The sequence below is a fragment of the Mobula birostris genome, chromosome 1, assembly GCF_030028105.1.
Source record: "Mobula birostris isolate sMobBir1 chromosome 1, sMobBir1.hap1, whole genome shotgun sequence".
NCBI classification, from domain to species: Eukaryota; Metazoa; Chordata; class Chondrichthyes; order Myliobatiformes; family Myliobatidae; genus Mobula; species Mobula birostris.
The window spans coordinates 197,158,004-197,174,278 of record NC_092370.1 but is presented as its reverse complement, the minus strand read 5'-3'; the positions used below and the strand labels follow the sequence as shown (position 1 = coordinate 197,174,278).

At 39.8% G+C, this 16,275-nt stretch overlaps 1 protein-coding gene across 1 annotated transcript in view; it reads left to right on the top strand.

The window, feature by feature from the left end:
- Positions 1-16,275, top strand: part of kiaa0586 (KIAA0586 ortholog) — a 551,477-nt gene that overhangs the window by 394,975 nt on the left and 140,227 nt on the right. Inside the window, exon 19 of the mRNA XM_072267986.1 lies at positions 8,829-8,912. Coding sequence (XP_072124087.1) covers positions 8,829-8,912 — 84 coding nt within the window. The remainder of the gene's footprint in view (positions 1-8,828; positions 8,913-16,275) is intronic.

Genomic DNA, 16,275 nt, shown 5'->3' with positions numbered 1-16,275 from the left:
AAAGGAGCACCTTGCAAAAGTTTAGGCACCCCAAGAGATTTGTGCTCTCAGATAACCTTTACCAAGGTCTCAGACCTTAATTAGCTTGTTAGGGCTATGGCTGGGTCACAGTCATCGTTAGGAAAGGCTAGGTGATGCAAATTTCAAAGCTTTATAAATACCCTGACTCCTCAAACCTTGTTCCAACAATCAGCAGCTGCCTAGCACTCCAAAAATTAAAATAAATGATGCCCACAACACAGGAGAAGGCTATAAGAAGACAGCAAAGCGTTTTCAGGTAGCCGTTTCCTCAGTTTGTAATGTAATTAAGAAATGGCAATTAACAGGAACGGTGGAGGTCAAGTTGAGCTCTGGAAGACCAAGAAACTTTCGGAGAGAACTGCTTGTAGGATTGCTGGAAAGGCAAATTAAAACCCCCCATTTGACTGCAAAAGACCTTCAGGAAGATTTAGCAGACTCTGGAGTGGTGGTGTACAGTGTTCTACTGTACAGTGACACCTGCACAAATATGACCCTCATGGAAGAGTCATCAGAAGAAAACCTTTCCTGCGTCCTCACCACAAAATTCAGCGTCAGAAGTTTGCAAAGGAACACCTAAACAAGCCTGATGCATTTTGGAAACAAGTCCTGTGGACTGATGAAGTTAAAATAGAATATTTGGCCGCAATGAGCAAAGGTATGTTTGGAGAAAAAGGGTGCAGAATTTCATGAAAAGAACACCTCTCCAACTGCTAAGCACGGGGGTGGATCAATCATGCTTTGGGCTTGTGTTGCAGCCAGTGGCATGGGGAATGTTTCACTGGTAGAGGGAGGAATGAATTCAGTTAAATACCAACAAATTCTGGAAGCAAGCATCACACTATCTGTAAGAAAGCCGAAGATGAAACGAGGATGACTTCTGCAACAGGATAATGATCCTAAGCACGCCTCAAAATCCACAATGGACTACCTCAAGAGGTGCATGCTGAAGGTTTTGCCATGGACCATACAGTCCCCCGACCTAAACATCATCGAAGATCTGTGGATAGACCTCAAATGAGCAGTGCATGCAAGATGGCCCAAGAATCTCACAGAACTAGAAGCCTTTTGCGCGGAAGAATGGGCGAAAATTCTCCATACAAGAATTGAAAGACTCTTAGCTGGCTACAGAAAGCGTTTACAAGTTATGATACTTGCCAAAGGGGGTGTTACTAAGTACTGAGCATGCAGGGTGCCCAAACTTTTGCTTCGGGCCCTTTTCCTTTTTTGTTATTTTGAAACTGTAAAAGATGGAAATAAATAAGTAATCTTGCTTAAAATATTAAAGAAATGTATCATCTTTAAGTCTATGCCTTTTGGAAATCAGGTCATCTTTTACTCGCTTAGCTATTCACAGTAACAGAAATTTTGACCAGGGGTGCCCAAACTTTTGCATGCCACTTGTATCTCTTTCCAGTCCATACTGATCTTTGTCCCTTGCTATCTTTTTGACTTTAATATATCTGAGGAAGTCCTTGAGATTCTCCTTCATCTTGTGTGCCAGAGCATTCTCATGCCTTCTTTTAGCTGCCCTGATTTCCCTCTTAAGGGTTCTCTTGCATTTCTTATCTCTTCAGGCATCTCATTTGTTTCTTGCTGCCTCTACCTACTATGCAATTCCTTCTTTGTAACCAGACCTCAACAGCCCTCGATTACTAAGGTTCCCCAAATCTGTTAGCCTTGTCTTTTATTCTCATAGGAACATACAAATTCTGTACACTCAATATTTCCCTTTTGAAGGCCTCCCACGTACCATGCATCCATTTGCCAGAAAACAATCTATCCCAATCCACACCTGCAATGTTCTATCGGATGCCATCACCAATTTAGAATCTCAACCCAAGGACCAGTTCTATCCTTCCATAATTATCTTGAAACTAATGCAATTATCACTAGGTGAAAGTGGGGTCCCCCTAGATACGCTTTTGTCATCTGCCCTGACTCGTTTCCTAATAAGAGATCCAGTCGACCACTGTTTATCAGAGCTCTATCTGTTCTTCCTTCTGAAATTTAATTTTCTCTTTTCAAGTATTCTAGATATTTAAAAGATTTGCAGTATTTTCTATCTCAGTTCAATAGCATATAATATCCACATGACTTTCATTGAAAACTCATCACCAAAATTTGAACATTACTGTGTTCCTTCTTACTGTATGTCCAAAAGTGTTGGATATTATATTCCTTCCCAATACAATTGCCAGTGGAAATGTGCACCTGTGATATTGACCCTGATGAAATATCTTTGGCTGGCACAATTAAATATTTGGCATGCTGCCTGAATTACTTCTTCCTGTATCTGGGAACTTGCCAGTGGGTGAACTACTGCTGGGATATTCAGACATCTACAAGGTCATGATAAAGGCAGGACAGAAAAGAAGGGAAAAAATTACAGGCTGTGATGAATTGTTCAATATTCATTTATTACCATTCCTATTCTGATTGTTTAAATATTTGCTTCTATTGTCACTGCCTTAGAACCCCATTCTGTTCCAATTCTTAGTCCTCTGGGTTGTTGAAGTGCTGACAATGGAAACTGTAATCATGTTAGAACATAAGATGAAAAACTGATCAAATGGAAGACACTCAGCTCTAGGTGGATTGTTTAACAAGATGACAATTGGTCTTTTCTGCCCTAATCCCATACTCCCAGTTCATTTACTATACAAAAATCAATTGACCTTTGATTGGAATGCAATTAACGACTGAACATAGCCCTCTGGGGTGGTAAATTTCAAAGACTCAACACCTGCTGAGTAATGAAATCTCTCCCAGTTACAATTCTATATTGACCTATTCCTTTGATCCCTAGTTCTCGATCCTTAGCCAAGGAAACATCTGCCCTTCAAACTCTCAGAATGTATTGTATATTTCACTGAAGTCACCTCACTTTGTACTAAGTTCTGAAGAACTTAGGCTACTGAAACTGTCTACATAAATAAACTTTCTGTAACTTCCAAGTTGGAGTTAAGCTTTTGAACCACCTGTATGACCTGGCATTTTTGCAGTGGGAACTGAAGTCTCAAAGGTACAGGACAGCTACGGCATGGTGTGTATGGGCTGAATTAGATGATGGGGTGTGGGCCGTAGAGGGGAATGAGCCAGTGTTTGGCGATTCCTGGAGTGAACTTGGAGGCAATTCGATTCGGCGGAACCGAGGCGAGATGAGCAGAGATGTTGCAGAGTCGAGGCGGCAAGACCCGGACCCAGGCCTGAGAGTGAGGAAAGTTCCAAAGTTTGATTTTAGCACTAAGCTGAATTGAGGTAGTATGGCACTGACCAAGAACCTTTTGAAGTGGCAGGGTCCAGGTCTGAGAGCAAGGTCTGTACGATTTAATGACCAGGCCAGGGTGCAGAGGAGACTTACCAGGATGCTGCCTGATTTAGAAAGTATGCATTATGATCAGAGATTAAGGGAGCTAGGTCTTTACTCTTTGGAGAGGAGGAGGATGAGAGGAGACATGATAGAGGTGTACAAGATAATAAGAGGAATAGATAGAGTGGATAGCCAGCGCCTCTTCCCCAGGGCACCACTGCTCAATACAAGAGGACATGGCTTTAAGGTAAGGGGTGGGAAGTTCAAGGGGGATATTAGAGAAAGGTTTTTTACTCAGAGAGTGGTTGGTGCGTGGAATGCACTGCCTGAGTCAGTGGTGGAGGCAGATACACTAGTGAAGTTTAAGAGACTACTAGACAGGTATATGGAGGAATTTAAGGTGGGGGCTTATATGGGAGGCAGGGTTTGAGGGTTGGCACAACATTGTGGGCCGAAGGGCCTGTACTGTGCTGTACTATTCTATGTTCTATGTTCTAAAAAGGATAGGGGCGGCAGGGCTGGTTCAAATTACTGCTCTGAGGCTTACTTGTCTCTGCTCTGAACTTCAACCTGTTACTCTACGAGATTAACTCATCTTTGCACTGAGCCGTGACCTGCAACTGTCACAGTGTGAACTCACTTTTGTGAACTTCAGTTCTGAATGCTATTTATTTGCTTACTTTTATTGTTTGCACATTTATTTTCTTTCTTTTTATTCTCTCTGCATGTTGGGTACTTAACGGTCGTTTGTTTTAATGGGTTCCATTGGGTTTCATTGTTTTGTGGCTATCTGTAAGAAGATGTATTTCAAGGTTGTATAAAGTATATATACTTTGTGTTACACGAGCGTGGCGGTGGATGAACCCATGTGCAGAACACGGGCGTGGGGGCAGAGTGTGGGGGCATTATTGCCATAGTGAGCGTGAAAGCGGTTTCCAGGAGAGTCTTTACCCAAAGTCTTGGGTTTGGAGAGAATCCAGGAGCAATACTAAATGAGGGGATTGAGGCCCAATTCCTGAGGTAAATAGTAAGGTGGGGGATTGCGAAAAGGGACCATGACACTTTGATAATAAATGTATTTTGACTTTGACTTGCCATCTCAAGAATCAGTCTTCTGCGTTCCCTTTATGGCAAGTATGTCCTTTATTTAGAAAAGGAGACCAAAATCATATGCAATTCCCCAGGTGAGGTCTTCTCATTGTCCTGAAAAACTGTAGGAAAACATCTTTACTCTTGCACTTCCAAAGTAAAGGCCAACAGACCTCTTAACTTCCTAACTGCTTGCTGCACCTGCAGCTTTCAGTGATTAGTGTACAAGGACAAACATCGCTTTTTGAATATTAACACATTTCAGTCTGTAACTATTTTAAAAAGATTTGGCATTTTTCTGTTTTACTGAAGTGGTTAACCTCATACTTTTTCACATTGTGCTCCATCTGCAATCTCTAGCTCGCTTAAATTGCTTGAAGCCTCTTTCTATTCTTGTACTCACATTCCCATTTAGTTTCGCGTTGTCAGCAGATTTGAAAGTACTTCCCTTAGTTGAAATCATTGATATACTTATGTACTTAAGCCCATTATTCCTACTGGGGTATAGGCCACTGACAGCAGCACACCAGCGTCCTCTGTCCTGGGCCAGTCTTTCAAGTTGTCCTCTGGTGTAACCCATTGAAGATCCTTCCTCTCCCAGGGATGAGGTCTTTGGAAGTTCTGTTGGCATTTCTTTAGGACTGGGTTTTACGGGATGGGGTTGCTAGCCCCACGCCCAACCCTCTTCCTTTCGCCCCTGGGCTTGGGACCGTCCATGGTGGAGGTCATTGATATCAGTTGTGAGAATCTGGAGACAGTGGTACTTCATCAGTCACAGCCTGCCAACCTGAGAAAGATCTGTTTATTCTTACACTATAATTTCAATATCTCTTAATCGGTATTATTTTACAGAAATACACCAGCTTATTTTTGGAGATTTAGCTGAGGCATCAAACAGAAGCAATGCTAGAAAACCAAAAATTTGCATGAGCAGCGTTCACCCAATCTTCCAGCTCCACTACTGAGAAAAGTGGTAGAATATAGGCAGTGCCACTTTTTCAAGCATGTTTTCTTTATCAATGGTCCACAACTTTTTTTTAATGAGGTCTTCACCATTGGCATTCATATTGTGCTCAGATGTTGGACTCCAACTATAGAAGAGTCAGTGTCCTGCAGCTTCCCAGCAGTTGCACTAGGAGATCTGGCCCCAGAAACTATTCTTGGTTAGTTCTGGTGCAGTGATTTCCTTCATTTCAATGGAGCGGAATAGTTTCAGAAGACAGATAAATTTCAAGTAGCTTACCCTTTTGAATTAATCAATATTTAAATATATTTATTCTTTAATTATTGAATTCTTTAACTTTTCCCTGAAGGAGGGAAGTGGGGGTTGGAGAAGAAGGGAGAATGACTGGGGTGGGAGGGGTCTTCGATTATGCTAACTGCTTTCCCAGGGCTGCAGGAAGTGCAGACGGAGTGCATGGAGGGGAGGTTGGTTTTCATGTTGTGCTGCAACTCTCTGTAATTTATTTTATTCTTGGGCAGTGGAGTTGCCATTCTAAGCAGTGATGCTTCCTGATCAGTATTAAGGCTTAAGAACTTCAACATACCCAGTTGAAAGTGCAGTGCTGTTTCTTAAACTTATGGTAGATGTTGTCAAAGTGGAAGTGGGGCAGAGAATTACAGTTTCAGGAATTGGAAATTCAGGGCTGCATTTATGAACTGATCAGAGGTGTTTTGCAAAGTAGTCCCTAAATAAGCAAGTGAAAGACAATATTGTAAAACTTTGTTGGTTCATTCAATTTAAGGACCAAACAGATATGTTATTGCTTTGTACAAATTTGTAAACCATTGATTTATCATTGGGTCAAAAAGCAGATAGTGGAGGGGGGGGGATTTGATTGATTGCAATAACAATACTGAGTTTTTATTATTTACTGACATTGTGGATCTGCATGCTTGCAAGTTCAGCTATGTATTACAGAGATGTCGTCCTTTCCTCCAGTGCCTACTCCTGTGAATCCTGTTTGCAAAAGATGGATTTCATGCTAGCAAATTGTGAAATATCAATAATTGATCTGCACCCACATCTCCTCATCAAGACAGCTTAACCCCCACCCCCACCCCACCACTAATTTGGCCCCAATGATAAACCAGTAGTTTGCAGTTGTGTCCAATGTCTGTCATACGATTAAAGAACCTAGACTGGCTGGCTATTTTCTCATAGATGCAATGTATGTTTTTAACACAACTTTAAAATCACATCAAGCTGACATCTTATTTCTATGATTTTGCATATCCTTATTCACCAATATTTTAGTAAGCAAGTTAAAGAAATGCATTGAAATATGGCTGGTATTGTGGCAAGTGGAAGAATCCAGCATGTTGGTCAGGGCCAGGACAATGGGTAGTTTCACAGCAGGTATCAGGGTGCCTAATTTGAGATGGGCGTGTGGTTGGGGTATGCAACACTGGGAGTAAGGAATATGTGTAGATTTACTGCTGGAATTTTGGAGTGTTGGTAGTTGTGCTGCTTGCTGCTATGGATGGTGAGAAGAGTCAGAAGCTAATCCATCTCTTCCCTGCAAGTAAATTTAAAAAAAAAACTGTGTTTGTTTTGACAAGCTGGAACTTACACAGAAGCTGCCATGTCCTTGGTAGGTGTAGTCTCCTGTATGGCATGGCAGCAGTCTTAGACTTATCCGCATACAGGTTTCCCCCGCCATCCGAAGGTACAGCGTTCCTATGAAACGGTTCGTAAGCCGAAATGTCGTAAAGCGAAGAAGCAATTACCATTTACTTATATGGGAAAATTTTGTGAGTGTTCGCAGACCCGAAAATAACCTACCAAATCATGCCAAATAACACATAAAACTTAAAATAACAGTAACATATCGTAAAAGCAGGAATGATATGATAAATACACAGCCTATATAAAGTAGAAATACTTTTCCACAATTATTACTGAACTGTTCTCCGTAGCGAAAGAAAATCTCACGCAAGCGCTGTTGGCAAAAGCACGGTGCAAGCGCTCTCCAGTAACCTTTAGGCTATGAAGCTGCCAAATCATGCCAAATAACACGTAAAAATACACAGCCGATATAAAGTAGAAATAATGTATGTACAGTGTAGTATCACTTACTGGAATTGGGAAGACAGTGCAGAGCACACTGATGATGGTGTGTTAGACTGAGTCGTCGCAGGTTGGGGTGGTGCAGTGGCCCCCACCCTCTAGGCTGCCGACAGATACATTGCTGCGAGGCATGCAGGGGTCCAGCAGTAGCCAGGAGGCATCCAGCACATCTTTAAGAAAAAAGCCAAAATAAACATGCTAATTAATTAGGTGCTGCCCGGCAAATAATTGTCGGCCCGGATCAGTGCCGATTGCCGATTGCATCTCCTTTGATCTGGGCCGACATTTACGTGTGGGGCGGCACCTGATTAATTAGCATGTTTATTTCAACTTTTTTCTTAAAAATGTGTTGTGTGCCTCCCGGCTACTGCTGCATTCTCCGCGAATTGGTGCAGTATCTGTCCGCGGCCTGGGTGGTGGGACACTGGGGTGTCATCTCGTCGTCTGTTTCCATTAGAGCAGACAGCTCACCTTCTCCTATGACTGCCCGCCTCGATGTCGAAAGTCGAGTTCGTCGTCTGCTGTGGCTGATGTGGAAGGCTTGCTTGACTGCTGAGTCTCGCGCATTTTTCTATCATACAGTTCTTTGTAAGGACTCAAACCATCTTGCAAATATCCCCTAAACCTACGTACCCTTTCAAAATTAAAGTCGTACTTTATCATTGCAGCGAAAATCTCATATAGTTGTTTCACGTTCATTTCGCTAATGAATTCGGTTTCGATTGTTATCCTTTCCTCTTCCAATTGCATCAGCTCTTCATCTATCAGTTCTTGGTCATGGGATGCCAAAACCTCTACAACATCATCTTCGTCAGCTTCCACAAGCCAAACTCACTTAGTCCTTACTTCGTTCACCATGATCGAAACGCTTAATTATGTCTGGTTTTACGCTAAGTGTAACACCCTTACGAGCACTTTTAGGCTTTTCCAATACCTTAGAACTCATCTTGCAAACGGCTGCTCACAGGCACGTGTTTCAGCAATGCCGTTCGGAATCCGGGGGAGAGCGGCTGCTCGGGGCGCGCGCTGATTTTTTTCGCGCGCTGCTTTTTTCGTAACAGTGAAAACACCTTCTGAAAGCGAAAACAGGGTACTAATGTAGGTTTTTCGTAACAGTGAGGTTTCATAAAGCGAATGTTCGAAAAGCGGGGGACACCTGTATTTTGTTAACTATGGAATCCCTGTGTACCCATCTCTTGTGGGTATGGTATATTAGTGAATAGTTAACCAACAATATACTTTGAAGTATTTAAAAGAAGTGAACAAAAATAAGCTTCTTTGTTTGCTCAAAACTGTGAAGAATATCTGTTCTGATCAATTCTTTTCCTGTATTTCTAGTCTCCAGAACTGGTACAAGATGAGGAGGATGACGGCACTGAATTCCCAGGAACCAGTTATATTGCTGTTGCTGATTTATCAAAGGTAAATACAAGCTTGTGTTTATTTATTCACATCTTAATCCAACTTACTCTAATGAAGGATATTATTTCACAAAGTACTGATGAGACAAAAAGATTTGTATTCTTGCACTGCGGCAACATGAGATTCCATGCTGTTTTAAAAAAACAGCAATAGTTAAACTATTGCCAACTGTACTGAAAGCAATCACTGAAAATTGTGCAGAATGCATTCTAACCTCTTCCCTGTGAGATTGCAGTATCGGGAAATCTTCCCAGTAATGTATTTCTTTCTAAAAAACGATAAGTTCTTGCATTCTGGGGAAGAACATTGTGTCATGTGCACCACAGATGGCAGAATAAGAGACCTAGTATATGTTTAGAACATAATCTTTGGTTGAAAATATAGATATGTGGTTTTACTGAGTGAAATGCTTATCACCTCAAGAATATAAATATTGCTTTAATGGAGGAATTTAAACATAAGTAGTACTGCATAGTACATGAGGATTACCATAATGTGATAGAAAATTTGTTCATGCACATGAGATGAGGCGGTGCCTCCACCTGAGTTAATAAGCTGAACGGAACCAACTCCCCATGAGCTGCCAGTGGCTGAAAAGAAATTCAAGCAGCTGTGCACAACTTTCAACCGTGGTGTCAGTGGTAACCATAGCAATAGTCATCCGATAAGTACTGCTGAGTTTTCTACTGCAATGCTATCACACACAAAGCACATTTGTACAACATGGTTGCCGTTAGAGGACACTCAGCCTACCTGTTACATTTTGGTCATAATGTTACATTGTGGAGCTTTGTTTCAGCTAAAATTAAGAACCAGTGCTGTTAATTATATGTTAAAAACCTCCGGTTGGAAATATTTAATATGATATTTGTTACCTTTAGAGGGAAACTCTTAGCATCGCTCTTGATGGTAATGGCTGATCATACACAGACTTTATGTATTGAGTTAATAGAATTTTTAACATCTTCCTGTTGTAGGCAATCTCTCTCTCTTTCCCTCCCCCCCTTCCCTTCCTGCCCCATCTTGTCTGTTCTCCCTTTCCCTCTCTGACTCTTACCTTCTTTTTCCCCTTCTTTTCACCTCTCCCCACAGTTGTCTTGCCCCAAATAAATTTAATGATGCCTTCAATAATCTTGTCTTATTAATTATAGTGTAGTTACAGGCAGGCCTTGATAGGAGCAGATAGCTGCAGTCAGCTCCTGAAGATTCTGAATTCTAGCCCTAAATTGATGACAGGAATATTACTCTGCTATAAATTACCACTGAGAGAAATATCTGAATGTTGATAATGGAATTACTATAAAATAATTTTCTGACTCCTAACTAATATTAGTCACACAACAGAATGGTTGGCAATTAACAGTAAGTCATATTACATGTCATCTGTTTCTAGATGTTCTTCACTTTATGACATTACATTAAATTCATTTAAAGAGCAGTACTGCTCTATAAGTGAACTAAAATCTTTTAGTTCCAAGTGGGTGTGTGTGATCTTCTTCTTTTCCATATTTGGTATTTGCAAATTTATGAGATTTTAACGAAAAGCAGAAGAAAAATGATGACCAAAATGTAAACACTATTAGAATTGTATGGTAATGCTTTATAACTAGAATGTACCATCTTATTTCTTCTGCTGCAAATGGCCTCCAGACAAGCTTTTAATTTTTTTCTCCCTGATTCTCATTATTTCTCAGTCATTGCTTGGAGGAAGTATTTTAATGAAATGCAGCAGTCAGATAGTTATTTTTAACAATTGTTAATGTGTGGGGAAGCAAGGCTCTTCAATCTGCAGAACTCTTAGACCAATCACCTTTACTAATAATACAGTGCAGAGCTCTTACACCAATCAACTTTTATAGTGCTGTTAGGTGGTCGCATAAAGTGAAACTCAGACCAATCAAACACTATGTAGCATTTAGGTTTATCACACAGTGCTGAATGACCGATTGTTTAGTGCGGATACTACAGCTCAGAGGTTCCCATATCCCTGAAATACAGGAAAATGTAGAAGCCGCATAATGCTGCAGTAAAATATTTACTCAGTTACTATGGATACAGACAGTCTGAAAATGCAGGGAACTAAGTGAATCAAACCACAACACTTGTGCCATATCTACAAAATCAAAAATGCTTCCATTTACAGTCCTCCTCCTCCACAGACAAAACAAAACTATTTTGTTGCTCTGTGTCAGCCAGTATTATATTCTTCCTCTTACACTTTCTCAGCAGATTTTGTTGTGTAAAACTGGAGGGAAAGCAGCAGTTACCACTGTTCTTTGGTGATAATACTGGATCAAAATGCAAAATTGCTTTTTTAAAATTTGCTTCACTTTCTGAAGTGTGGAGTTTTGCACAATCTTGCCAGGCATGTTTTCACTGGTGGTCGGGAGCCTCATAAATAACTTTCCTTGATGGCCATTGTTTATGGATGGTCCAATCAAGCTAATTGAACATGGAGATAGCGTATCCTGTTCTCAAACATGGTTCTACCAGAAACTGCTGGATATAGCTCAGAAAAAAGAATGTCCCCCATCTTTCTTACCAACACAAAATTGTCTTTATATCCTACTGTCTCATCATAGACCTTTAGATCAGTTGACAAATCAAATCCTGCATGTGCCTTAAAGCACAATTTGTTTTACTCTGTACAGAAGTACATCTGATAGTAGGATCGTTCTTTTCAGAACATTTAAAGTAGTAAAAAAATATATTTTTCAATTTTGTTTATCAACTGTGTACATTCACATATATCCAACTTTAAGTTGATAGCTTACTTCATCACCTAACAGTTAAAGACATTGACTGTGTGTATCACAGATGTGGTGAGTTAAAGACATTGACTGCCTGCCAGTCCAGATGTCTGCTATCTTTTCCCTAATCAGTGATTAATTTGTGGAGCTCATCAAGGAAGTGAGTTTTCAGTGCCTCGGACATAGGAGTGAAAAATAAACAGCCTAAGTCCCTGCTTATGATCACTGTTCAGTAATTTATACTGGAAAGTGCACATGAAATTTTGTTGAGTTCCCTAGTTGATAAGGTTTGCAACGTTGTCTTGGCTGCTGTTAGAAAAACAGAAAAATGTTAGCTGTTAAGGCTGTGGGTAACTATCAGCATGTACCCCAGCACTTGATGAAATAATTTCAGATTTTAGCAGAAATGTATAAATGTGTGAAGTGGAGTGGATGTAAAAGTCATTTTAAACTTATTTAGTATAGTCACTCAAACCCTGAGAGTGTCAGGTGGACGCAATCTCAATGGGAGAAGATTTGGGCAGTGTTGTGTCTTAAGGTTTAGTTTAGTAATGGAATCAAAACCTGAGTTCTCTGGATGACAAAGAAGATAGTGAATATGCTGGCAGCCCTTAGTTTGCAAAAGGGTACTGTTGCTGAAAATTATTTGTAACCCAAATTGTTTGTAATTTGGAAATAAGCAAAAAGTGTGTGAAAGAGGATCACAGAAACAGTTGTGACAGGAGAATGACAAGCGGGGGAAAAGCAGCTGCCAGCCAGTACTGATGTGGTGAGTAGGTGAATCTGCTGAATGCTCCCAACCCTGTCTAGTTTAACCCAGCCTTTATGGGTGTGGCTCATGGCAGTGTGAGGCAGGGGTAGAAGGAGCAGATCCATCCTCATTTACCTAGCAAGACACTCAGATTACATGGGCTGTTCCTAAATTGGGAAAACAGATTAAACAAAAAAGGGTAGCATGATGGTATAACAGCCTATGGTCCAAGGATGATTTTGAACGATTGGTACAGGAATGTTAACTGTTTATCTTCTACATTAATCATGGTTTTATGAATGTTGCAGGTATGTAGATAACTATGACTGCCATGGACATGATGAGCTGAAGGATGTGTTTCTGTGCTGCATGATTCAGTGGGAACTTAGTGTTTAACAGTTTGGTAAATGTGACGGGAAATTTAATGCAGAAAATTGTGAAGTAGATCATTTTGGCAGAAAGAACAAGCAAGACACTAAAGGTTAAATGCACATTTCTACTGGATACACAGGGTTAGGGACTTAGCTGGACACGTGCATAAATCTTGTGTCCTGACATTGAAAGAGCAGTAAAGCATTGGGAGTCTGTAGTTCACAACCAGGGCCAGGGCAGAGAGTACAACACACAATAATATTGCACTGTAACTTCTACAAGTCCTACAAGGTTCATTTGGATAGTTCCGGAAATGAAAAATTTTGGTTGCCAGGATGGACTGGTGAAGCTGTGGTTGTTCCCTCTAGGGTTAAGAACTTTGAGAGGAGATTTTATAAGTGTTCTACAGGGCATGCTTTGACAGAGTAAATAAAGGAAAGCTGTTCCCCCCATTCATGGTTTGAGGACCAGAGCGCATAGGTTTAGAGTGATGACAAAAAGACTCTAAGAAGGAAGGGAAAATTTAAGGAAAAGCTTTCTTTAAGGAATAAACTCTTCTTGGGTTTCCAGCTGGGTACTAGTATCGATTATAACCAACGATTCGATGACAAACTTTGTCATCATAATGCCAGTTATAATCAATACATGTACCCAGATGGAAGCTCAAGAAGAGTTTATTTGTCATATATGCTTGGAAGCACTAGATCCTTTTTCAAAAGCTTTCTTTGTTCAGAGTGTGATTGCAATTTACTACTTGTAAAAGGCTGGAGACAAATTTGTTAAAGGCCTCTCTGAAAGGGGGTAATTATTTGTAGGTTACAGGGAAAAGTTGGGGAATGGGACTGATGAATCTGCCGGACAGTTTACTGAATTACAATCTTGTGCAAGTGGAAAGAGTGAATGCTTTGCATATATCTGTCATTTTTTCACTCTTAAAACATTTGATGCTGCATTGGTGCAAGGTTGTTGAAACTTAAGTTTTTTTCAACTATTTTGATTGCCTGATTTATAAGCCTCATTGAAGTATACCAACCAGCATTCTCTACTTCTGGAAATAAATTTTAATTGCTTTAAATAAATTTGTTTTTTAATGTGTCTGAATGAACTGAGCAATGCAGAACACAGGCATTTGCAGTCGATGTTTTACTGTGCACTAGTTTAATCCAATCTATATACATCCTGGGAGATGCAGTCTGAATGCTTTAACTTTGTAACAATAAAACCATTGCAAACTTGAGACATAGGTTTGGGAGTATCTCAAAATATTCCAAAGTATCTCAGGTGTATGGTGTATAGACATGTTCACTGAACATTCTGACGGGGTAGAGGGAATACTGGAGATCACAGTGAACACTGGTGCCAATGGCATAGACGGAAAGATGGATGAGGTCTTGCAGAATGAATATATAGAGTTAGGCAGGGATAAAAGGAAGAATCTCTAGGGTCATAATCGAGGGGTGGCTTCCTGATCTATGTGCTAACAAGGCTAAAAATGGGAGGATAGTACAGTTGAATGGTGGCTGAATATTTCTTCCCTCAGGCCTATTCCAAAAATGCATTTGATGGAATGCAGCTGACACTGAAGGAAATAAGAAATGTTTAGGACAAAATATCTTTTTGTATACTCCGTAATATAATACGGATTTGCAAGGGAGCTATAGCCCTGCTGAGTTTTTGTATAAAAGGTTTCACACCAGAATGAAGCCTGTGTATTTAGTGACTACCACAGACTTTGCCAAAAATATAGTTTTAAGAATGTATAACAAACACAGTGCAAGCAGTTTGAAATTGTTTCTCAGGGAAACACGTTGACGTACAACACCTTGGCTGGAATGCTTAATCTAAAGGATTTATTTGGTGGGCCCTAGCAGTCAGGGAATGTATTTTTTTACTATAACATAATACTTTAGTAAGGTAAATCAGGTTTTGTTTCAATCAATGTTGTCATGTTCCTGAGAGCACTGGGGACTAAATCATTAGTTCTCAAAGCTATGTAGTAGGCCTTAACAGATTTTCTGATTTTTTTTAAAGATAGTCTCTAAGATCATATGGACATTTTATTTGGAGGAAAAGCCTTGTGTGGAACAATGCTCTTACTGTGTACTGCACCCTGCTGGGCAGTTGCAAAGCAGTATGAACAGAATTTCTTTAACATCTCGGGAAAAAAAACAGTTTTAGCAGTAATTTGGTTTTTGGACATCAAAATAGTTGGTGATTATGGTTTACTTAACATTTCTGGAAGAAAATTCTGCAGGTAAAGAATTGATTAACAGAAATGTCTTTCAATAACTGATTTCAAGTTATTCCAATTACTTTATAATTACAACAGTTCTTCTTACTACCTAAAAGGATGCTGACGTAAAGAGTCATCAACAAACCATTATTTCTAGAATGTGTTTCATGTTTTCAGATAGTCTCTGACTATTTGATTGCCAATAAATTACTTCAAAAGTACTGTCCAATGACAGTTGCAGTTATTGGCAAATAAGCCATTTATTTAGTGTCCAACAAGATTCCACAGATGATGAATTAATGATGTAGTTTTAATATTGCTGTTATAGGGGACATGTTGGCCAGAACGCTTTTAATATTCATTCAGTAAATATTTTAATTGTGAAATATTTTCCTGCTAAACTATGTGGAAGGTTATTTGTACCAATTGCTAGTAATATTAAAGTAAACATATTAGTTGCATGGAAAGTGAAATCTTTTCCTCTTTCACCATGAATAGAGGAGAGAGCCATAGAGTAATACAGCACAGACATGAGCCCTTTGGCCCACCAAACTAGTCCCATGTGTCTTTATTTGGCCCATGAATATATTCCCTCTCTGTGCCATGCTTCTGGATGAGCTGACCTCTGCCTAGTCTTGTGTCAACAGTTAAGTAAAACAGGAGATAATCAACTGCAATCCAGATCTTCTGACTGGTTGTGCCTCTGCTTACCATCTCATACAAGTAAATATCTTTTCTTAACAGTGGAGTCATGTGACATCAAACAAAAATTATAGCATATACGTCTTTCTATTAATTTTGCTTTTGAGCCTGATGGGGAACAGTAAATCTTTGAGACAGTTATTTCCATTTCATTTGTTGGCTGCTGGCCACAACAGCATGCATGTGCAGTTACTTAAAATTAATTCAAACTGTGTTGCTAGCAAGCCTAAAACTAAACAAATATGAAATAAAAAGATGGTGCATTATGGATTATTAGTTCTTTCCCCAATTACTTCAGAATTACCACTGTACATTTTATCAAATGAAAGATGAAAGAACTACGAGTTTTAGAATGCCTTTCATATCTTTATTCAACCCAGAGTATTCTACTGCCAGATTATTTTTAAACTATTGTCCAGGTATAGTTGCAGTTGCTGTTGTAAGCAAATGTGGAATTTATTTTGTATCCAAGTTCAACAAAAGAAGAATTAATCATTTCCTTTTAATGTTCCTGTATGCTCTAATATGGACTTTTTTGGACTAATTGTGTTCTTT